The 16,095-nt window shown below is 51.5% G+C and overlaps 1 protein-coding gene across 1 annotated transcript; it reads left to right on the top strand.

Annotated features, from left to right (window-relative positions):
* Positions 1–12,886: 12,886 nt before the first annotated feature.
* Positions 12,887–14,617, top strand: LOC123189699 (uncharacterized protein At4g06744). Its single transcript, XM_044602180.1, has one exon. It carries the CDS (start codon positions 13,025–13,027, stop codon positions 14,390–14,392), a length of 1,368 nt encoding a protein of 455 aa, XP_044458115.1. The 5' UTR covers positions 12,887–13,024; the 3' UTR covers positions 14,393–14,617.
* Positions 14,618–16,095: the final 1,478 nt, after the last annotated feature.

The following is a 16,095-nucleotide window of genomic DNA, read 5'->3' on the forward strand; positions in this document are numbered from 1 at the left end:
TCTGATCCGATTTTCGTTTTAGTATAACTTTTCGCTCGTTTATCGGAATCAGGCGATTCAAGTGCCTGGAGTTTTGTCTCGAAACCCTCTATCCGTTTAACCAACTTAAACTAGTTTTTGCTACTGTAAAATTTGACTTAGATCCAGATTAGTAGAACGAAGTTGTTTTGTTTCGCCGTTTGATTTTCGTTGCTTCGTTTGATTTGATTCTTTTTGCAAACGGGAGTTCTTAAGTTGAACTTTCTGGTTAGATCTCTTATTTGACTTTTACCTGTGCATTAGATGAGTACTTATTGTATGCTTGTTTGTTTGTCTGCGATAGAATACCCGGAGTGCGCCGCCTGTTACTTCGAATCTCTAGGTTTCGCGAATCATCAGCAAGGCAAGTAACACTTTGATCATACCTTTTCTACTAACCAGTTTTATTGCATTAGATCAATCCTCAGACATTGCATGATTAGGATCTAATTAAATTGTGGGATGGGAAGTAGTTGAGGTTGTACCTATTACCTGTTTTATTATCAAACCTTTGGGAGTTACTTCTACGTTTGCCATTATGCTATGCTATGCTAGTAGACGTGGATTGGGTGAGTGAAATCCATGACAGATGTGAGTTTGTTAATTAATGGTTTGTCTAAGGTGGAAACTTAAACACACATCTGGGTGGATTGAGGTACCTGGGTATTACAGGATTGCCTGTTTCTTTTGGACCGCCACCCAGGCTCAAAGGGGTCATGAGATTATTCATACTAGAAACTTCCGTGTGCAGCCACAAGCCATTATGGGCTCTGGCATAGTTGATTAAGTCATGCAAACTCTTACAGGGTAGACTAGCAGATGTAGGGGAAAGTAGGTGTAACGGTCTATCCATCGTAAGGTGCTAGCGCTTCTGAAAGACTGTGTCTCGGTCATCCGTCTTCTCAAACACCATGTAGTGCGAGAAACCAAACGGAGGCGATCGAGTCTTGTGGGGAAAAGTGCACAAACCTCTGCAGAGTGTAATAAACTAATCATGGTTAGCCGTGTCCCAGGTTATGGACATCTTGAGTATCTAGTACCTGGATTATCATGTGAATCTCAACATGTTACTCTAAATTAATTTTGTTGGGTTTTGTAATGATGATGTTTAATTGGGATTGAGGATGCTGTCAACCATTCTCAATGTTTAACAACTACCGTGATAGTTAAATAAATTTATTCCTTTGTAGTAGGGAAAAATTGGCTTTACGCAAAACTGTAACCATATAGCTTTCCACCAGCCAAATATGCATATAGTATAGCTATTTCATTCCATTACTCTCTATGTGTTACCTTGCCAGCATATTCCATGTGCTGACCCGTTTCGGGCTGCAACGTTAATGTTGCAGACTTTTCAGATGATGATTAAGGAGTTTTTAGGTCGTGGTTCTATACTCAGTGATGCCGTTGGAGTTGATGGACTCACTTATCTTCCAAGACTTCCGTTGTTATCGTTATTAGATGGCCTTAAGCCATATTTATTGTAATAAGTTCTCTATTGAGACACTCGATGTAATACGTGTGTGATTGCTACTCTGTTATAAATCCTCCGAGTACTGTGTGGTGTCAGCATTACTGATCCAGGGATGACACCGGAGCATAGAGATCAGACCGTTTGAGGTCTGGTCGCTACATCGACTTAGGGCGGCCAAACAACCAGTAAGCTTCTGGACATCATGCACACGCACGGGGCATTTCATCCAGAGTATGGCACCCACTTTCTCTGGGTTAGCGTCGATCCCTCGTTCGGAAACGAGAAAACCGAGTAATTTTCCGCCTGGAACTCCAAACGTGCATTTTGATGGATTAAGTTTGATATCATACCTTCTGAGGTTGGCAAAGGTTTCAGCTAGGTCAGCTAGTAGGTCGGAACCTTTACGTGACTTGACCACAATGTCATCCATGTATGCTTCCACGTTCCGACTGATCTGAGTGAGCAAACACTTCTGAATCATCCGCATAATTGTGGCTCCGGCGTTCTTCAAACCGAATGGCATAGTGACATAACAGAAGCACCCAAATGGGGTGATGAAAGCTATTTTTATCTCATCGGGTCTATACAGACGGATCTGATGATACCCGGAATAAGCATCCAAAAAGGACAAACGTTCACACTTCGCGGTCGAGTCGAGTATTTGGTCGATGCAAGGGAGAGGAAAGTGATCTTTCGGGCAGGCCCGATTGATATGTTTGAAGTCGATGCACATGCGAAGTGAGTCGTCCTTCTTTGGGACCATGACAACATTAGCTAACCACTCGGAGTGGTAAATTTCTCAGATGAACTCAGCTGCTAGAAGTCGAGCCACTTCTTCACTGATTGCCTTCCCCTTTTGTACGGCGGACCGTCGAAGATGTTCTTTGACTGGTTTCACTTTTGGGTCGAATCGCAAACGATGCTCAGTCAGTCCCCTGGGAACACCTGTCATGTCAGAAGGTTTCCATGCAAAAATGTCCCAGTTCTCACGGGGGAACTGGATGAGCGCTTCTTCCTATTTGGAGTTGAGTGTTGTTGAAATGTGAGTCGGTGCAGCATTAGGATCCGTCGGGTGAATGTGAATCAACTTTGTTTCGGCAGACGACTGGAATGCTGAATCCGTGGCAGGCTTCTTAGCTCGCAAAAAATCACTCGGATCTGCATTTTTTGATATTCCTGCAATTCTACTACTGCCATCTGTGCATCGGCGATCTTTGAACCTTTCTGGAAGCACTCTTCTGCCTTCTTTCGATTGCCAATGATAGTGATCACCCCTTTGGGACCAGGCATCTTCAATTTGAGGTACACGTAACATGGTCGAGCCATAAAACGTGCATAAGCTGGCCTACCCAGAATAGCATGATAAGCACTCTGGAAATCCACAACTTCAAATGTCAACTTTTCTTTGCGGTAATTCTTGGAATCTCCGAATACTACATCAAGGGCGATCTGGCCGAGTGATGCAGCCTTCTTGCCAGGAATGACTCCATGGAAACTCATATTGCTTTCACTGAGTCTGGACATCAGAATGCCCATTTCTTTCAACGTCTCTGCATACAGTATATTCAGACCACTGCCACCATCCATCAGAACTTTAGTCAATCGAGTACCTTCGACCACTGGGTCGACCACCAGCGCTTGCCTCCCAGGGGTGGCTATATGCGGCGGGTGATTGGACTGGTCGAATGTAATGGCAGTCTGAGACCACTTCAAATAACTGGGTGTAATCGGGGCGACCATGTTCACCTCTCTATTGATGACTTTCAGTCGACTCTTACTCTCAACATTAGCGAAAATCATCAGAGTGGAATTGACGTGGGGGTAACCATCATCGTCCCCTTCCTCGTCCTCAACTTTGTCCGCTTCCTTTTCCTTTTCCTTGGGCTGTTTCCCTTGGAATTGCTGAATTAGGAGTCGACACTGTCGAGTGGTATGCTTTGGGTAAATGAAATTTCCCTCTTCATCTTTCTTGGTGTGAATGCGGCATGGTCAATCTAGTACATCATTTCCATCCTGATCTTTTACTTTCTTGGGGTTCCACGGTCCTTTGGGTTTCCCCTTGAACTTCCCTTGAGTTACGGCTAAGGCTTCTCCAGGAGCAGCTGGCTCGGCTTTGCGCTTCTGCTTCCGACTGAAGTTCCCTCCTCTGGTTTCATGGGCGACTGTTTTGTGCTTGCCACTCTGGAGTCGGTCTTCTTCTTCACCATTAGCGTACTTGGTGGCAATCTCCATCATCCGAATCAGAGTCATATCTCCTGTCCGACCGAATTTCAGATTCAACTCCCGATACTTAACACCTTCTTTGAAGGCACAAATTGCTTGGTGATCTGACACATTCTCCACCGTGTGGTGCAACGTGATCCATCTCTGGATATAATCCCTCAAAGTTTCATTCGGTTTCTGAACGCAACACTGTAATTCTGTCGACCCTGCTGGCCGCTTGCAAGTACCTTCAAATGTTCTGACAAATACTCGAGAAAGATCTTCCCAAGTATAAATACTACCAGGAGCTAACTGATTCAACCACGCCCTGGCCGAGCCCTCTAACATCAAAAGAATGTGCTTCATGGCCACTTCATCATTGCAACCGCCAATCTGCACAGCCACTCTGTAATCCTCAAGCCAAGTGTCAGGCTTGAACTCACCAGTGAACTTACTGACTCCAGTCACCAACCTGAAGTTGGGAGGAATCACCGCAGCCCTGACGGCTCTGCTGAAGCACTCTGGACCTGAGACATGCACTCTGCTGCTGGTTGGAAAATCTTTGTCGGGGCCTTCTCTATGAGCTCTGTTTCTGTCGACCAGACCCTGAACGAGAATAGATCTCACATCAAAGCCCGGTTCCCTGGGGTCGACTGGAATCCTTCGCCCACCACTGTGAGGACGTCTATCATCCTGCTGCGGAGGCACGTATGATCCACTCCTTGGGGGAGGCGTGGGCACTCGACGACGATCATCGTGATCGAGTCGGTGATCATACTGCTCACGGTTTCTGTACTGATCTCATCGGTCTCCACGTCCCTCACGCCTCGGGGGCGATCTTGGGCTGTGAGCCGACTGGACTTTGTCTGCTACCACGGATCTGCTGTGAATCCTATTCCGCGACTGAGATACTACTGTATTCTGCTCTCCCGCGGCCCGGAGCAAAGCGCGGATCTGCACCAAACCTCGACCAGCTTCCGACTGGGAAGGTTGAATTGACTCCGCTATTCGGGCCGCAGCTGCGAGATTCCAGATTGGAGTTCGGTATACCTGAGTCGGAGGTGGAAAAAGTTGACGTCGACTGGATCCGGGAGCACGCTCGTCGAGTGCGCGCTGGAGGTTCTCCAGTCGAGTGCGCTCAGCCAAGTTGGCCAGACACGCCTTCTCCAAGGCCTGGGCCTCAAGGGTTTCTCCAACGATAGGAGTGTGAAGTGCATCCATGTTCCGGCGGTGAAGTTCCTCCCTCCTCTATGAAGAGAGGGGTTCGGGTCGGTACTCTTCGTGGACACGCGACGGATCGCCTCCACCATCGCCCATGTCCTCACGGGTGAAGCTAGGAGGACTACGTGGTCCATTAACCATCAAAACTTCCGCCGCGGGGTCGCTGCTGTCACACTCGGATGCAGTCTCTATGGAGCCAGTCGAACAGGCCGTAGAGAGTTTCGTCGGGCTCGATTGCCGCGACTTGGGGGGTGGCCGACTGGTGAGCCACCGCATGCTTCACCCACCGCTGAAGCCTCGATCGACCGGAACGCTTGCTCCGGCGGGCTGCAGGGAGCGAGGTCGGCATAGGAGCCGACCGATACTGAGTCGATGGCTGCCGTAGGAGGACACCCCCCAAGTGGCGCTTCTTGGAGCCAAGCGGAGTCGTCGGCGACGAATACGAGCGCACCGAGACGGATCTCATGGCCCTCGGCCAAACCTCCGCCCGAAACCATGTTGATGGGGATCGGAAAAATTGCAACTTCTCCAACAAGTCGCTAAGACACCTGCCCCACAGTGGGCGCCAACTGTCGTGGTTCTAAGTCTGACAGTAAGATAGGGGGTAGGGATGTAGAGGCAAAGATCTTAGCTATGGAGGAGTTGTACACGCGAGTTTTACGAGTTCAGGCCCTTCTCGGAGGAATTAACAGCCCTACGTCTCGGAGCCCGGAGGCGGTCGACTGGATTATATGCGTGTGAGTTATAGGGGGTGTGAACCCTTGTCCCTGAGGAGGGGGGTTGCTTATATAGAGTTCGCCAGACCCCTCTCGCCCTCAGTTACAAAGGTTTTGAAGTACATAAAGATGGAGACGTTACTGGTAACGCATGTATTTAGGTGCTATAAATGACAATTAAGCCTACAAGTAAATGCTCGACCGTTGTTCGTGTAGAGTGACTTTAGCTCTTCTGCCCGTCGAGTGACTTTTGTGACGGTCGAGTGACATTGACTCTTCCGAGTGGAACGTCTATGGTCGAGTGGATGATGATACTCTTTGAATGATCCTGGCTTTAGGGTGCTGTCTTAGGGTAGGATGTCTGGGTCAGGTCCATGACCCTACCCTAGGTACATAGCTTCATCAACTGGGACGGCTCCAATGTCCACGACGGGCACTTGGAGGTTCCTCCACTAGACGCGGTGGCTCCCCCATTCGTCGAACGTCAAGGTGCGCGTCCCCCCCCCCCCCCCCCCCCCCGAAAGGGAGATCTTGTCGGCGCCGGAAGATGGCGAGCGCATTGTCTTCCGGTCGCACTTCCTCCATGGCTTCGGCCTTCCAGCGAGCGGATTCCTTCGCTCGTTCATGGATTTCTATGGAGTCCAGCCCCACCACCTTGCTCCAAACACGGTGGTGCTGCTCTCCGCCTTCGTCACCTTATGCAAGGGCTAACTCGGCACGCTCCCCACACTCGAGTTGTGGGCAGAGCTCTTCTACATCAAGCTCGGCACCGCCGCCAAGAACGAGGTGGCCCAGTGCGGTGCCTGCGTCGCGGTGCGTCGCTCCGGATCTGGGATCCGCTTCCCGACCCTCGCCATTCTGCAGTCTGCCAAGCTGTGGCACAAGTTGTATTTCTACGTCGAGAACGTCAACTCGCCGCGGGACTACATCAACTTGCCGGCTTACGTAGCCGGCCCGCCTGCCGATCCCCGCACCAGCTGGCGGTTCCGGCCAAAGAACCTGTCGGTCGCCTCCTCCACCGCTCCCGCCCTGCTTCACGAGATGATGGAGTCAGAGGGCCTCAGGGCTTCAGACCTGCTGGCCGCCTTCGTGTAGCGCCGAGTGCTTCCTCTTCAAGCCCGACCCCACATCATCAGCAACATGAGTGGGCGCCGGGATCCATGCCGGCTGTCCATCAAGGTGATGCCGGACGTGGAGGTGGTCCGCATGATGAACTTCTTCTCCAACTGCAAGCTGTCGAAGACGGAGTGGCGGTTCGGCAAGCCGCCGTACAGCCGGGCCAACCCGCCGCCTCCGATAGGTCTTCTAATTCTTTTTTTTTTCTTTGTTTGTCCGGGCTCTCTCTTGCCGCGTGACCAGTCGGCCTTTGTTTGCCCGGCTGTGGTTGCCACGTGATGGCGATGGGAATGTGTAGAAGCATCTGTCGGACTTTTTCTGAGAAATAAAATATGTGATCGACTTAGAGAAACTTTCGAGCATGTTTTATCCTGCAGCACACACATTCACCTGTTCTCTGGCTTCCTGCCAACCCAAGCTCAGCTCCAGTTAATTTGGTTGGTGTCTTGGTGAGTTTTCAAAAATCCATTTTGGCTCCAGGCAACACGTGTTCCTGCATGCCAACAATGTTTACAAATGTCACATTTAAAAGAAATATAGATGTGTTCGTTGTCACGTTCAAGCGGTACATGCAAATTTCTAGAGAAAAGACTTGAGCATTTTAACGTGTGCAGAAAAAAAGAAGTCGAGTGCCAAATGTTACCACCAAATGTTACACTTAATTTTGTTTTTTTAACCAACGAATCACTGCTATAACATATAGCATAAAAATTGTCAATCACTAATATGAATATCTACAAAAACATCATTTTTTAAAAATTTATTTACTAGTTATTTTGATTTTGCTGTTTATTAGAGAGCATATGCTTCCCAGAGCCAAAAATCCACGTCCGGTGAGTTTGAGCTTTCAAAAGCAAATAGCACGAGCCAAGAAAATAGCATCCATCAAGAAGAAAAACAAATGGCAGTAAAATCAACATCTAGACGCAAGCTTGACACAAGTTAGCAGCCCGCGCCATCTCCACTAGTCTACTCCTTGTCCTTGAATAACAGGAACAAGACTTGGCCTTGGACACGTTGTAGGATGAGACGAAGGCATTTTTTTTTTGCGGGAAAGAGACGAATGCATTTTCGACATCAAAATCATAATTGCGTGAGAGAACATACGTGTATATACATAGTCGTGGACGTTTTGTTTTCTCCTGGCATAAAGAACATACTCTGGTTTGTATGGATATTTTGATGTTCGCTGAAATTTCTACCATAATTTCTTCATTTATATGAATAAATGTTACACACTTCCACACGGTTAGTGCACAGGGCATGATAAAAAAAATGGTAATGCAAACATATATACATGGAGCAAGGAGTGCCCATGACCATGACTGCACGCGTTTCTATTTTTTAACAATGACAAGTTAGCACACACAAGCAGTTAGTCAGACATAATGAACTACTCAACGTACACTTTGCTAGCCCATTATTAAGCCATGCTTTAGCTTGCATGTCTTCCATGCATGGCTGCAGATTCAGCTCGAGCCCACGTACGCCGGCTAGGTTCGGAAGTTCAGATCGATCAAGCCGAGCGGATAAGATTGTACCAGGCTGAAGAGATAAACTCTATTTGCATGTACTACATCAACAACGAACCAGAAAATCAGCAGCGACTCAACCACCTCGGCCGCGCATGCGCGCGCCCTGCTTATCCATCCGCAGCCGGGGTGCGGCGCTCCGGATGTCCCACGACGACGACGGGCGCGCGCCGGAGAACAGGCCGGCGGTGCCTTCTTCTTTCATGCGCGCCAACACACTCCACTACATCAACACGCACAGCCAGGAGGCAGCGAGTACACGCTCCGACGAAGGACGCGGGCACGGCGCCGAGGAGGGGCCTGGCGCGGTGTGTGCATAGCCGAGACGCACGGACGCGGAGGATGAGCCTGGCGCCGTGTGTGCATAACCCTCTGCCTTCGCTGCCGCCGGGGCGGGAGTCCGTCCACTTGACTTCCACACGTCGTCGTCCTAAGGCCTGTGGTCGAGACGTCGATGAGGCCATCTTCATGAACCTCGTTGTGGGGGAGTCGCAGAAGAGGACCGGGCGTAGCACTTGGTACAAGCTCCCATGGCGGCCGCGGACAGCACTAGAAGAGGCAGCGACGCGGACCTAGGCATCATGCCAAGGAGGAGGATGTGCATGGTACATCCATAGCGAGGCAGACGCGGATGACGAGCCGGCGGCCGCGGCCGAACACGCGCCGGAGAACCAGTCTGCGGTGCCTTCTCCAATCCACTCTGAACATGCTACATCAACCAATATGATGCGTACGGCGGCGGTAAGCACACACGTTGGCGGAGGCCACGGACGATGCGCCGGGCTGAGGAGAACCAGAGGCCGGGCACATGAGTCAGCGTTGGAGATGCACTTAACATCACCTTTTGCTTATGCGGTGCCCCGTGATTACAGTCTAATGGCTGAAAAAAGAAATCGACTGGCATTAATTTTATGAGTTTTGCTTTCAGTGCAACTCTCTTAAAATTTTGCATGAATCTTAACGTTATTTAAAAATGATATTCTTATACATGTACGATCAACTAATTCTATTCTCTATTCTCTCAATGGATCAAATAAGAGATCAGAATAAACTTTTGTTGGAAGGGGTAACTTTGCATAGAAATCTGTAAACATTTCTAAGTGAGTGCACCGAAGCAACTTACAAATAATTGGTCCCTTTATTTTCTGTAAAAAGAACAATGTTGGGACATATGTGTAATATTTTATGGTTAATGTGCTTGTGAAATTAGTATATTATGTATAAGTTGGCAATTTTGGGACGCCAAAAGAAACTGTTCACTCAAGAAGTTTATTATGTATAAGTTGGCAATTGGCACCTGTGATAAATTAATTATGTGTGGTCGTTGTTGGACTGGCACTATTGCTGCAAAAATGAATTATTGTACTACAAGTAGTGCTCTTGGCTACAATGGCGCCTATGGCGCATTCCAAGACTGACGCATTTCCCAGCAGTCTCCACTAAAATCGCAAACATTGCTGGCACATGAGACATGACGGCATAAATCTCATGTTAGTGAATACTTGTACCTACGGATCCAGACAAACGAAAAATGTTCTTAGCGACATGTGATGCACGGTCACGCATTATTGGACGAATAAAGTCTATTTTAAACCTTGTATTTGTAGGCATGGTCAAAATCAAATCTGGATCTCCAAATCCCAAGTCGACACCCTATATTCAGCGACCTTGGGCAATTTTGACCCTAGACCTATTTGTCGCATCGGGATGAAGACAATCCCGACCGGAATAACTAGCTTCTCCCAATGACTATTTGGACCCACATGTCATATCCATCTTCCTTTCCTTTTCTTCCCCGCAATAGGTTAATGTCAGTCGACCGACTTTAGCTATTGTGGTCAGTCAATTTTGAAGAAAGAGCAAGGAGAAGGAAGGAGGCCGGAGGGAAGGAAGGAGAAGGAAGGGGCTCACCGGAGGGCTACCCCATCATCTATCTTAGGGTGGGGGTGGGGGCGAAAGAGCGACGATGGTGGGAGCGGAGGTGAGGCGGTGGTGCAAGTTCGCCAGAGAAAATCTCCGTCGGCGCCAGGTCTAGAGGGATGTTCAGGGTGGCGGCAAGACTGACGATGGGGGCGGTTCCGGGGAGGGTGAGGCTACGCATGAGCGCCGCCGGCCACGGGTGGTGGTCGCAGGTGGTTCGACCGGCGGCTCATGCGGCGGTCTGAAGAAGAAGAAGAAGAGCTCGAGGAAGAGGAATGGCCAAGCGTCGTTGGATTTGGATGTGCATCGGACGTCCAAAAGCATCGACTAACCCAAATTTAAAAATCAGACGACTTACATCTAGACATTCCCTTCCCCCTCTCACCTAACAACAGATCCATCAAAAAACCTTCCTTGTGTGCACGCGTTCTCGGGTTCAGCGCGGTCACGGTAGCAAGAGAGGTGGCTCGACGGGAGCCGGTGTACGGCTGTGACGGGGGGAGGGGGCGAAAAGGTGGGGCAGTGACCGGAGAGGAACACCGGGGGCGTGGCGTGCAGGTCAATCTCGACGGTGACGACGCCGTCTACTGGACCCTCGGGAGGCTAGCAGGCGGGCTAGTTCCGGAACTGACCTCGAGTATGGAGTTGCCTGAGCAGAGCATGGCGCGCCCGCGAGGACATGGAGGACACGCGTTTGCCGAGTAGGTGTTGTCCCTGGCGCCACGGCTTGTACAACCGAAACCACCCGTCCACGCCCGCCCCCATGGCAATACGCCAGTGTCAGCTGTTGTAGGTGCTCGATGTATGTCGGGCACTAGAGCGCCAACATAGTCAACGAGAGTAGCAGGTGATCCCGACCGGGATGACATGTGGACCAACATAGTCAGTGAGAATGGCAGGTCAACATAGTCAGTGAGAGTAGTAGGTGATCATGACCAGGATGACATGTAGGCCAACATAGTGAGTGAGAGTGGCAGGTCAACATAGTCGGTGAGAGTAGTAGGTGATCATGACCAGGATGACATGTGGGCCAACATAATGAAAAGTATATCACTACACTTTTACACGGTTGTACTTTCTAAATATATATTTTTATTACATATAATACATATTTAGATGTAGTTAAATCGTCGATCTAGAACTACGCGAATAATGACTTATTCACAAGAAACGGGAGGTAGTAGAGCCAAAATCCTTGGACCCACGGCAGCTCTCCACCTCTTTTGCCACGGTGGATATCTCGAGGCTTTTAATCTGTGCAGAGGATCGTGACAAGTTTACGGAGGCGCGTAGATTCAGATACCGGCCGGCAGTCGCACTAGGCGGCACAACCAAACCAAACGCCCTGGCAATGAACAGGGACAGGGACGCCGTGCCCTGCCTGCGACGCAACCTCGATACTCTGCCCGCCCGCGCGCGCTCGCGATGCACGAACAGAGCAGACTGCTCACCTGCCGGGGGCCCGGGAGGCACGCACGTTGCGCATCCGGCCGGGCGCGCCCGCATTATTGGACGCCGCGTTCGGCAAGAGGATTGGACATGACAAGGGCGCCGTACCAATGTGCCGGCCCGTGACCAGGCGACCTTTCGCCTCTATGGCTCTACTCAGCTCGGCCCCCTTTTTTTTAAGCGCGGCTGCGTCGGTTTTGGCCAGATTAGACGAGGAGGAGGATGCATGGATCGACGGATGCGTTTGTACGTGAATATAGTAGCATGCGTGCCGTACCAGCGGGAGGCAAAGCACCAAAGCGAACAGCCAGGCAGAGCGCGAAAGGGGCGTCGCACTCGCAACCACCGTGGCATGTAACCACCACCCTACCCTCCGCATGTACGCTACCAAAGTAGGAGTATACTATACTATGTGGGAGGGGGTCGATCGATGCCTGGTGGAAGCTGCGTCGGCGTACGTTGGCACGTCGCTGTGCTAGCCGACTTCGCAGGTGGAAGTTTCGCCGGTTAGTAGTACTTAGTAATGAAATCGACCAGCTCGCCATGAACATCACATGGTGCGTCGGAGTTGATGACGCCCAGGCCGTCAGATGATGGGATCAATGAATAGATCGATCGGGCATCGCCTTTTCTTTTTGAAAGGAGACACAGACACGCAGTTGGTTTGGTTTGACAGTTCGAGAATGGAGTAGCCCGCAGCTCCATGCGATCACTACAGCTCTATTCTACGCGCTTAGGGCCATGATTCGATCTACCCTATGAGCGAACTTACGTCCACCTTTTTTAAAAGTTAATATGATCGATGAGCGTGGACTCAAGAGGTCGTAGATTCTGCATTATCGTTCTTTTAACCGGAAGGTGCGATGTCTTGATCGATCAAGAAATGGCCGCACAGTTATGCCATCTTACGAAAGCGACCAAATCTGGATGCATCTATCTGTGCTCCTCTCGCACGTGAGCTCTTCGAAACATTTGTAACCCGGGGCCACGGAATAGCACGGATATGCTGGCATCCAACAAGCAACAAGACAGCAAAGTTCCAGCTTCTCTGATGAAACAATCCTGGCACTAGTCACCCCAAGAGTAAATCCTCAGGTACAACTGTAGGAGTACAGGTTTCAGCAGCAACAGTAACGGTACCAACGGTGCATGCATGCATGCATGCACATGGCCAGTTCCCGCCGTGTCGCGGTGCAACAGGCCAACAGCGCAGGCGTTTATATACATACCCCTGCGCGCCCCGTAATCGAAGGCCAGGGCCACTCGATCGCGCAGTCGCGCTCCGTCTTCACTTGGCGCGAGGGGACCCTGACACGAGTCAAGCAGGAGCCACACTGTTCCCATTCCTGCTGCCGACACCTCCGGTGAGAGAGAAAATGGCAGGGCGTTCGCTGCCTCGGCGCCTCGCTCTCTTCTGCCTCCTGGCGTCGTGCATTGCGCTCACGGCGCGCACCTCCGACGCCAGCCGGCGGCAGCTCGGCATCAGCATCGGCAACGGCGGCGGCGGGGGGATAGGCATCGGGATTGGGATCGGCGGCGGCGGTGGTGGCGGGGGCGGCGGCGGGTACTCGCCGTCGCCGACGCCGCCGTCGTCATACGGGCCGAAGCCGAGCGACTTCGAGAACGAGCGGCTGTACAGGGCGTACCTGGTGATCCAGAGGTTCAAGCAGACCATAACGTGCGACCCCCAGGGCATCACCAACACCTGGACCGGCACCGCCATCTGCAGCAACACCTCCTACCTGGGCTTCTTCTGCGAGGCGCCGCCCAACGTCAAGGAGCGGGCGCTCGCGTCCGTCGACTTCAACGGCTTCAAGCTGGAGGCGCCCACCGTGGAGGGGTTCGTGGACGCGCTGCCCGACCTGGCGCTCTTCCACGCCAACTCCAACGACTTCGGCGGCGTGGTGCCCATCCTCCGGTCGCTGCAGTACTTCTACGAGCTGGACGTGAGCAACAACAAGCTCGCTCGCTGCGCCTTCCCGGCGGACGTGCTGGGGATCACCAACGCCACCTTCGTCGACATCCGGTTCAACCAGTTCTACGGCGAGGTGCCGGCGGGGCTCTTCCGCTCATTCCCGATCGTGGAGGCCATCTTCGTCAACAACAACCAGTTCTCCGGCAACATCCCCAGCAACCTCGGCGACTCCCCCGTGAACTACCTCGCGCTCGCCAACAACCAGTTCACGGGGCCCATCCCGTCGTCCATCGGCCGCGCCGGCAACACGCTGCTGGAGGTGCTCTTCCTCAACAACAAGCTCAGCGGCTGCCTCCCCTACGAGCTCGGCCTGCTCGCCAAGGCCACCGTCATCGACGCCGGCACGAACCAGCTCACGGGCACCATCCCGGCCTCCTACGCGTGCCTGCGGAAGGTGGAGCAGCTCAACCTGGCGGACAACCTCCTCTACGGCGAGGTGCCCGACGCGCTCTGCCGGCTCGCGTACCCGTCGTCCGGCGGCCACCTCGCCAACCTCACGCTCTCCGACAACTACTTCACGTCGCTGGGGGCGTGCTGCTGGGCGCTGATCAAGCAGGGGAAGCTCAACGTCGCCCGCAACTGCATACCCTATGCACCCAACCAGCGGTCGCACGAGGAGTGCGCCGGCTTCTTCCACGGGACGAAGACCTACTGCCCCGTCAGCACCTACGTGCCATGCCACCACCCCAAGGACTACGGCGCCGGTGAGGAGGAGGCCTCGGCGGCGGAGGAGTACAAGTACCGGACGTACTCGGCGCTGCACCCGTGAGTCCGTGGCTCCCAGCAGTCAGCACGGCCGGCGAGGGCAGGCGTACACGTGCTGGAAGACAAGGGGGAATGTGCTGTGCGTCTCGTGGCGGCTGCTTGGGTCGTTGCGCTGGCTGGTTTGTGCTGATATTGTTTGCAAGTCGTGTGTACTTTTCTATTTATGTTCCCTTTTTCATACTACTACCAGCAAGGCGTGATTAATAAGTACTCTCTCCGTTCCGATTTACTTGTCTTGAATTTATTTAGATAAGTAATTCGGAAAGGAGGGAGTAGGAGGTATGATGGCTGGGCAGTGGGCACTAGTAGAAGATTGAGCACATGGCGACTTGGCGTTGCTGATTGGGGGGTGCGGCAAGGCGTAGGCTGGTCTGATGCCGGTCGGGCAGCTCCTGCGCAAGCTCTTTTCCCTCCCTTTTGTTGCGCACAGTACAAATTGTAAGTAAAGGCAACTCCAACGCGCTGACTCAAATGGACATAAATTTAATCTATTTTTTATCGGTTAAAGATCGGTCGTCCAACCGTGTCTATCCAAATCTGACCAATGCACCCAACCGGCCAACCCAATTGGTCCATCCAGCTGAATTCTTTTGAACAAACATATATTTGTGCAAAATAAAGGTAATTCAGGGCCCGCTGCCGTAGTTCATGCTGAAAGACGTGCCAATGGCTGGCATACATGTCAGCCTACAAAAAAATGCCATAGTTCATGCCGACACACTTGTCCGTGGTTGGCATACATGCCAACACACAAAAAAGATCATACTTCATGCATCTCGGCCGTAGTTCATGCAGGCACACATGTCAACATACAAAAATAATGTCTTGGCCATAGGTCATCCATCTAGCTTGAGCATCTCCGTTTGTCTCTTCTCGAACCAAACCATTCTCCTTGGAGACACCTTGCTCAAGTTGATCGCCATGATCTCCACTTCCTTCGCCATTAGACTGAACTTCACCTCGTTTGCTTTTATCTTTCCAAAGTCCGCCTCGATCTCAAGCTTCTTCTTTTGGACGTTCTCCTCAATCCTGAGCTTCTTCTTTTGTATTCTAATGAAGGCCCTCATTTGCTCCTCTTTCTCTTGGCGCTTCCTTTCCTCCCTTGCTTCCTTTTCGGTCATCAACCCCCTCAAAGTTTCTTGCAAGGCGAGTGTCGCCGCATCACGCTGGGCATCCACCTTGGAGTTGGTCTTTCCCCTTGGTCGCTTCTCACCTTCACCATGCTCAATGACCACCGCCGTCCGTCCATTCTTCTTTACGACAACATATTGCTCCTTGATGTTTGGGCAATCACAAATTATCGTCCAACAATGGGTGAGGGTGAATGACTTGTGCCCATGTTGGGCCTTGAAGGCATCTAAAACTTAAAATGCTTACAAATAAAAATGAAGGCAACATGGATCTCATGTGGTCTCTTCCTTTGCGTCCAAATGGGCGGCCACAGGCGTGGCGTTGAGGTCGATGGCCGCGGGCCACAGGCATGGGGTGGCCGGCGCGATCACACTCACTTTCGGCGAGCAGTCCCGAGGCAACACTACTAGGAAAAACCTTACCAGTAGCGTGGGTTTTTGGACTACCAGTAGCGTAGGTTCCCACGCTACTGCTACGACACTACAGCTATTTTTTAGCAGTAGCGTGTGTTTTACCCCATGCTATAGCTAAAAAGTTAGTAGTAGCGCGCGCAACCCACGCTACTACTATTCCTAA

Source organism: Triticum aestivum, chromosome 2A (genome assembly GCF_018294505.1).
Source record: "Triticum aestivum cultivar Chinese Spring chromosome 2A, IWGSC CS RefSeq v2.1, whole genome shotgun sequence".
Lineage (NCBI taxonomy): Eukaryota > Viridiplantae > Streptophyta > Magnoliopsida > Poales > Poaceae > Triticum > Triticum aestivum.

Excerpts from the sequence above, each read along its gene's own strand:
- LOC123189699 (XM_044602180.1), top strand. The coding sequence starts at position 13,025 with ATGGCAGGGCGTTCGCTGCCTCGGCGCCTCGCTCTCTTCTGCCTCCTG.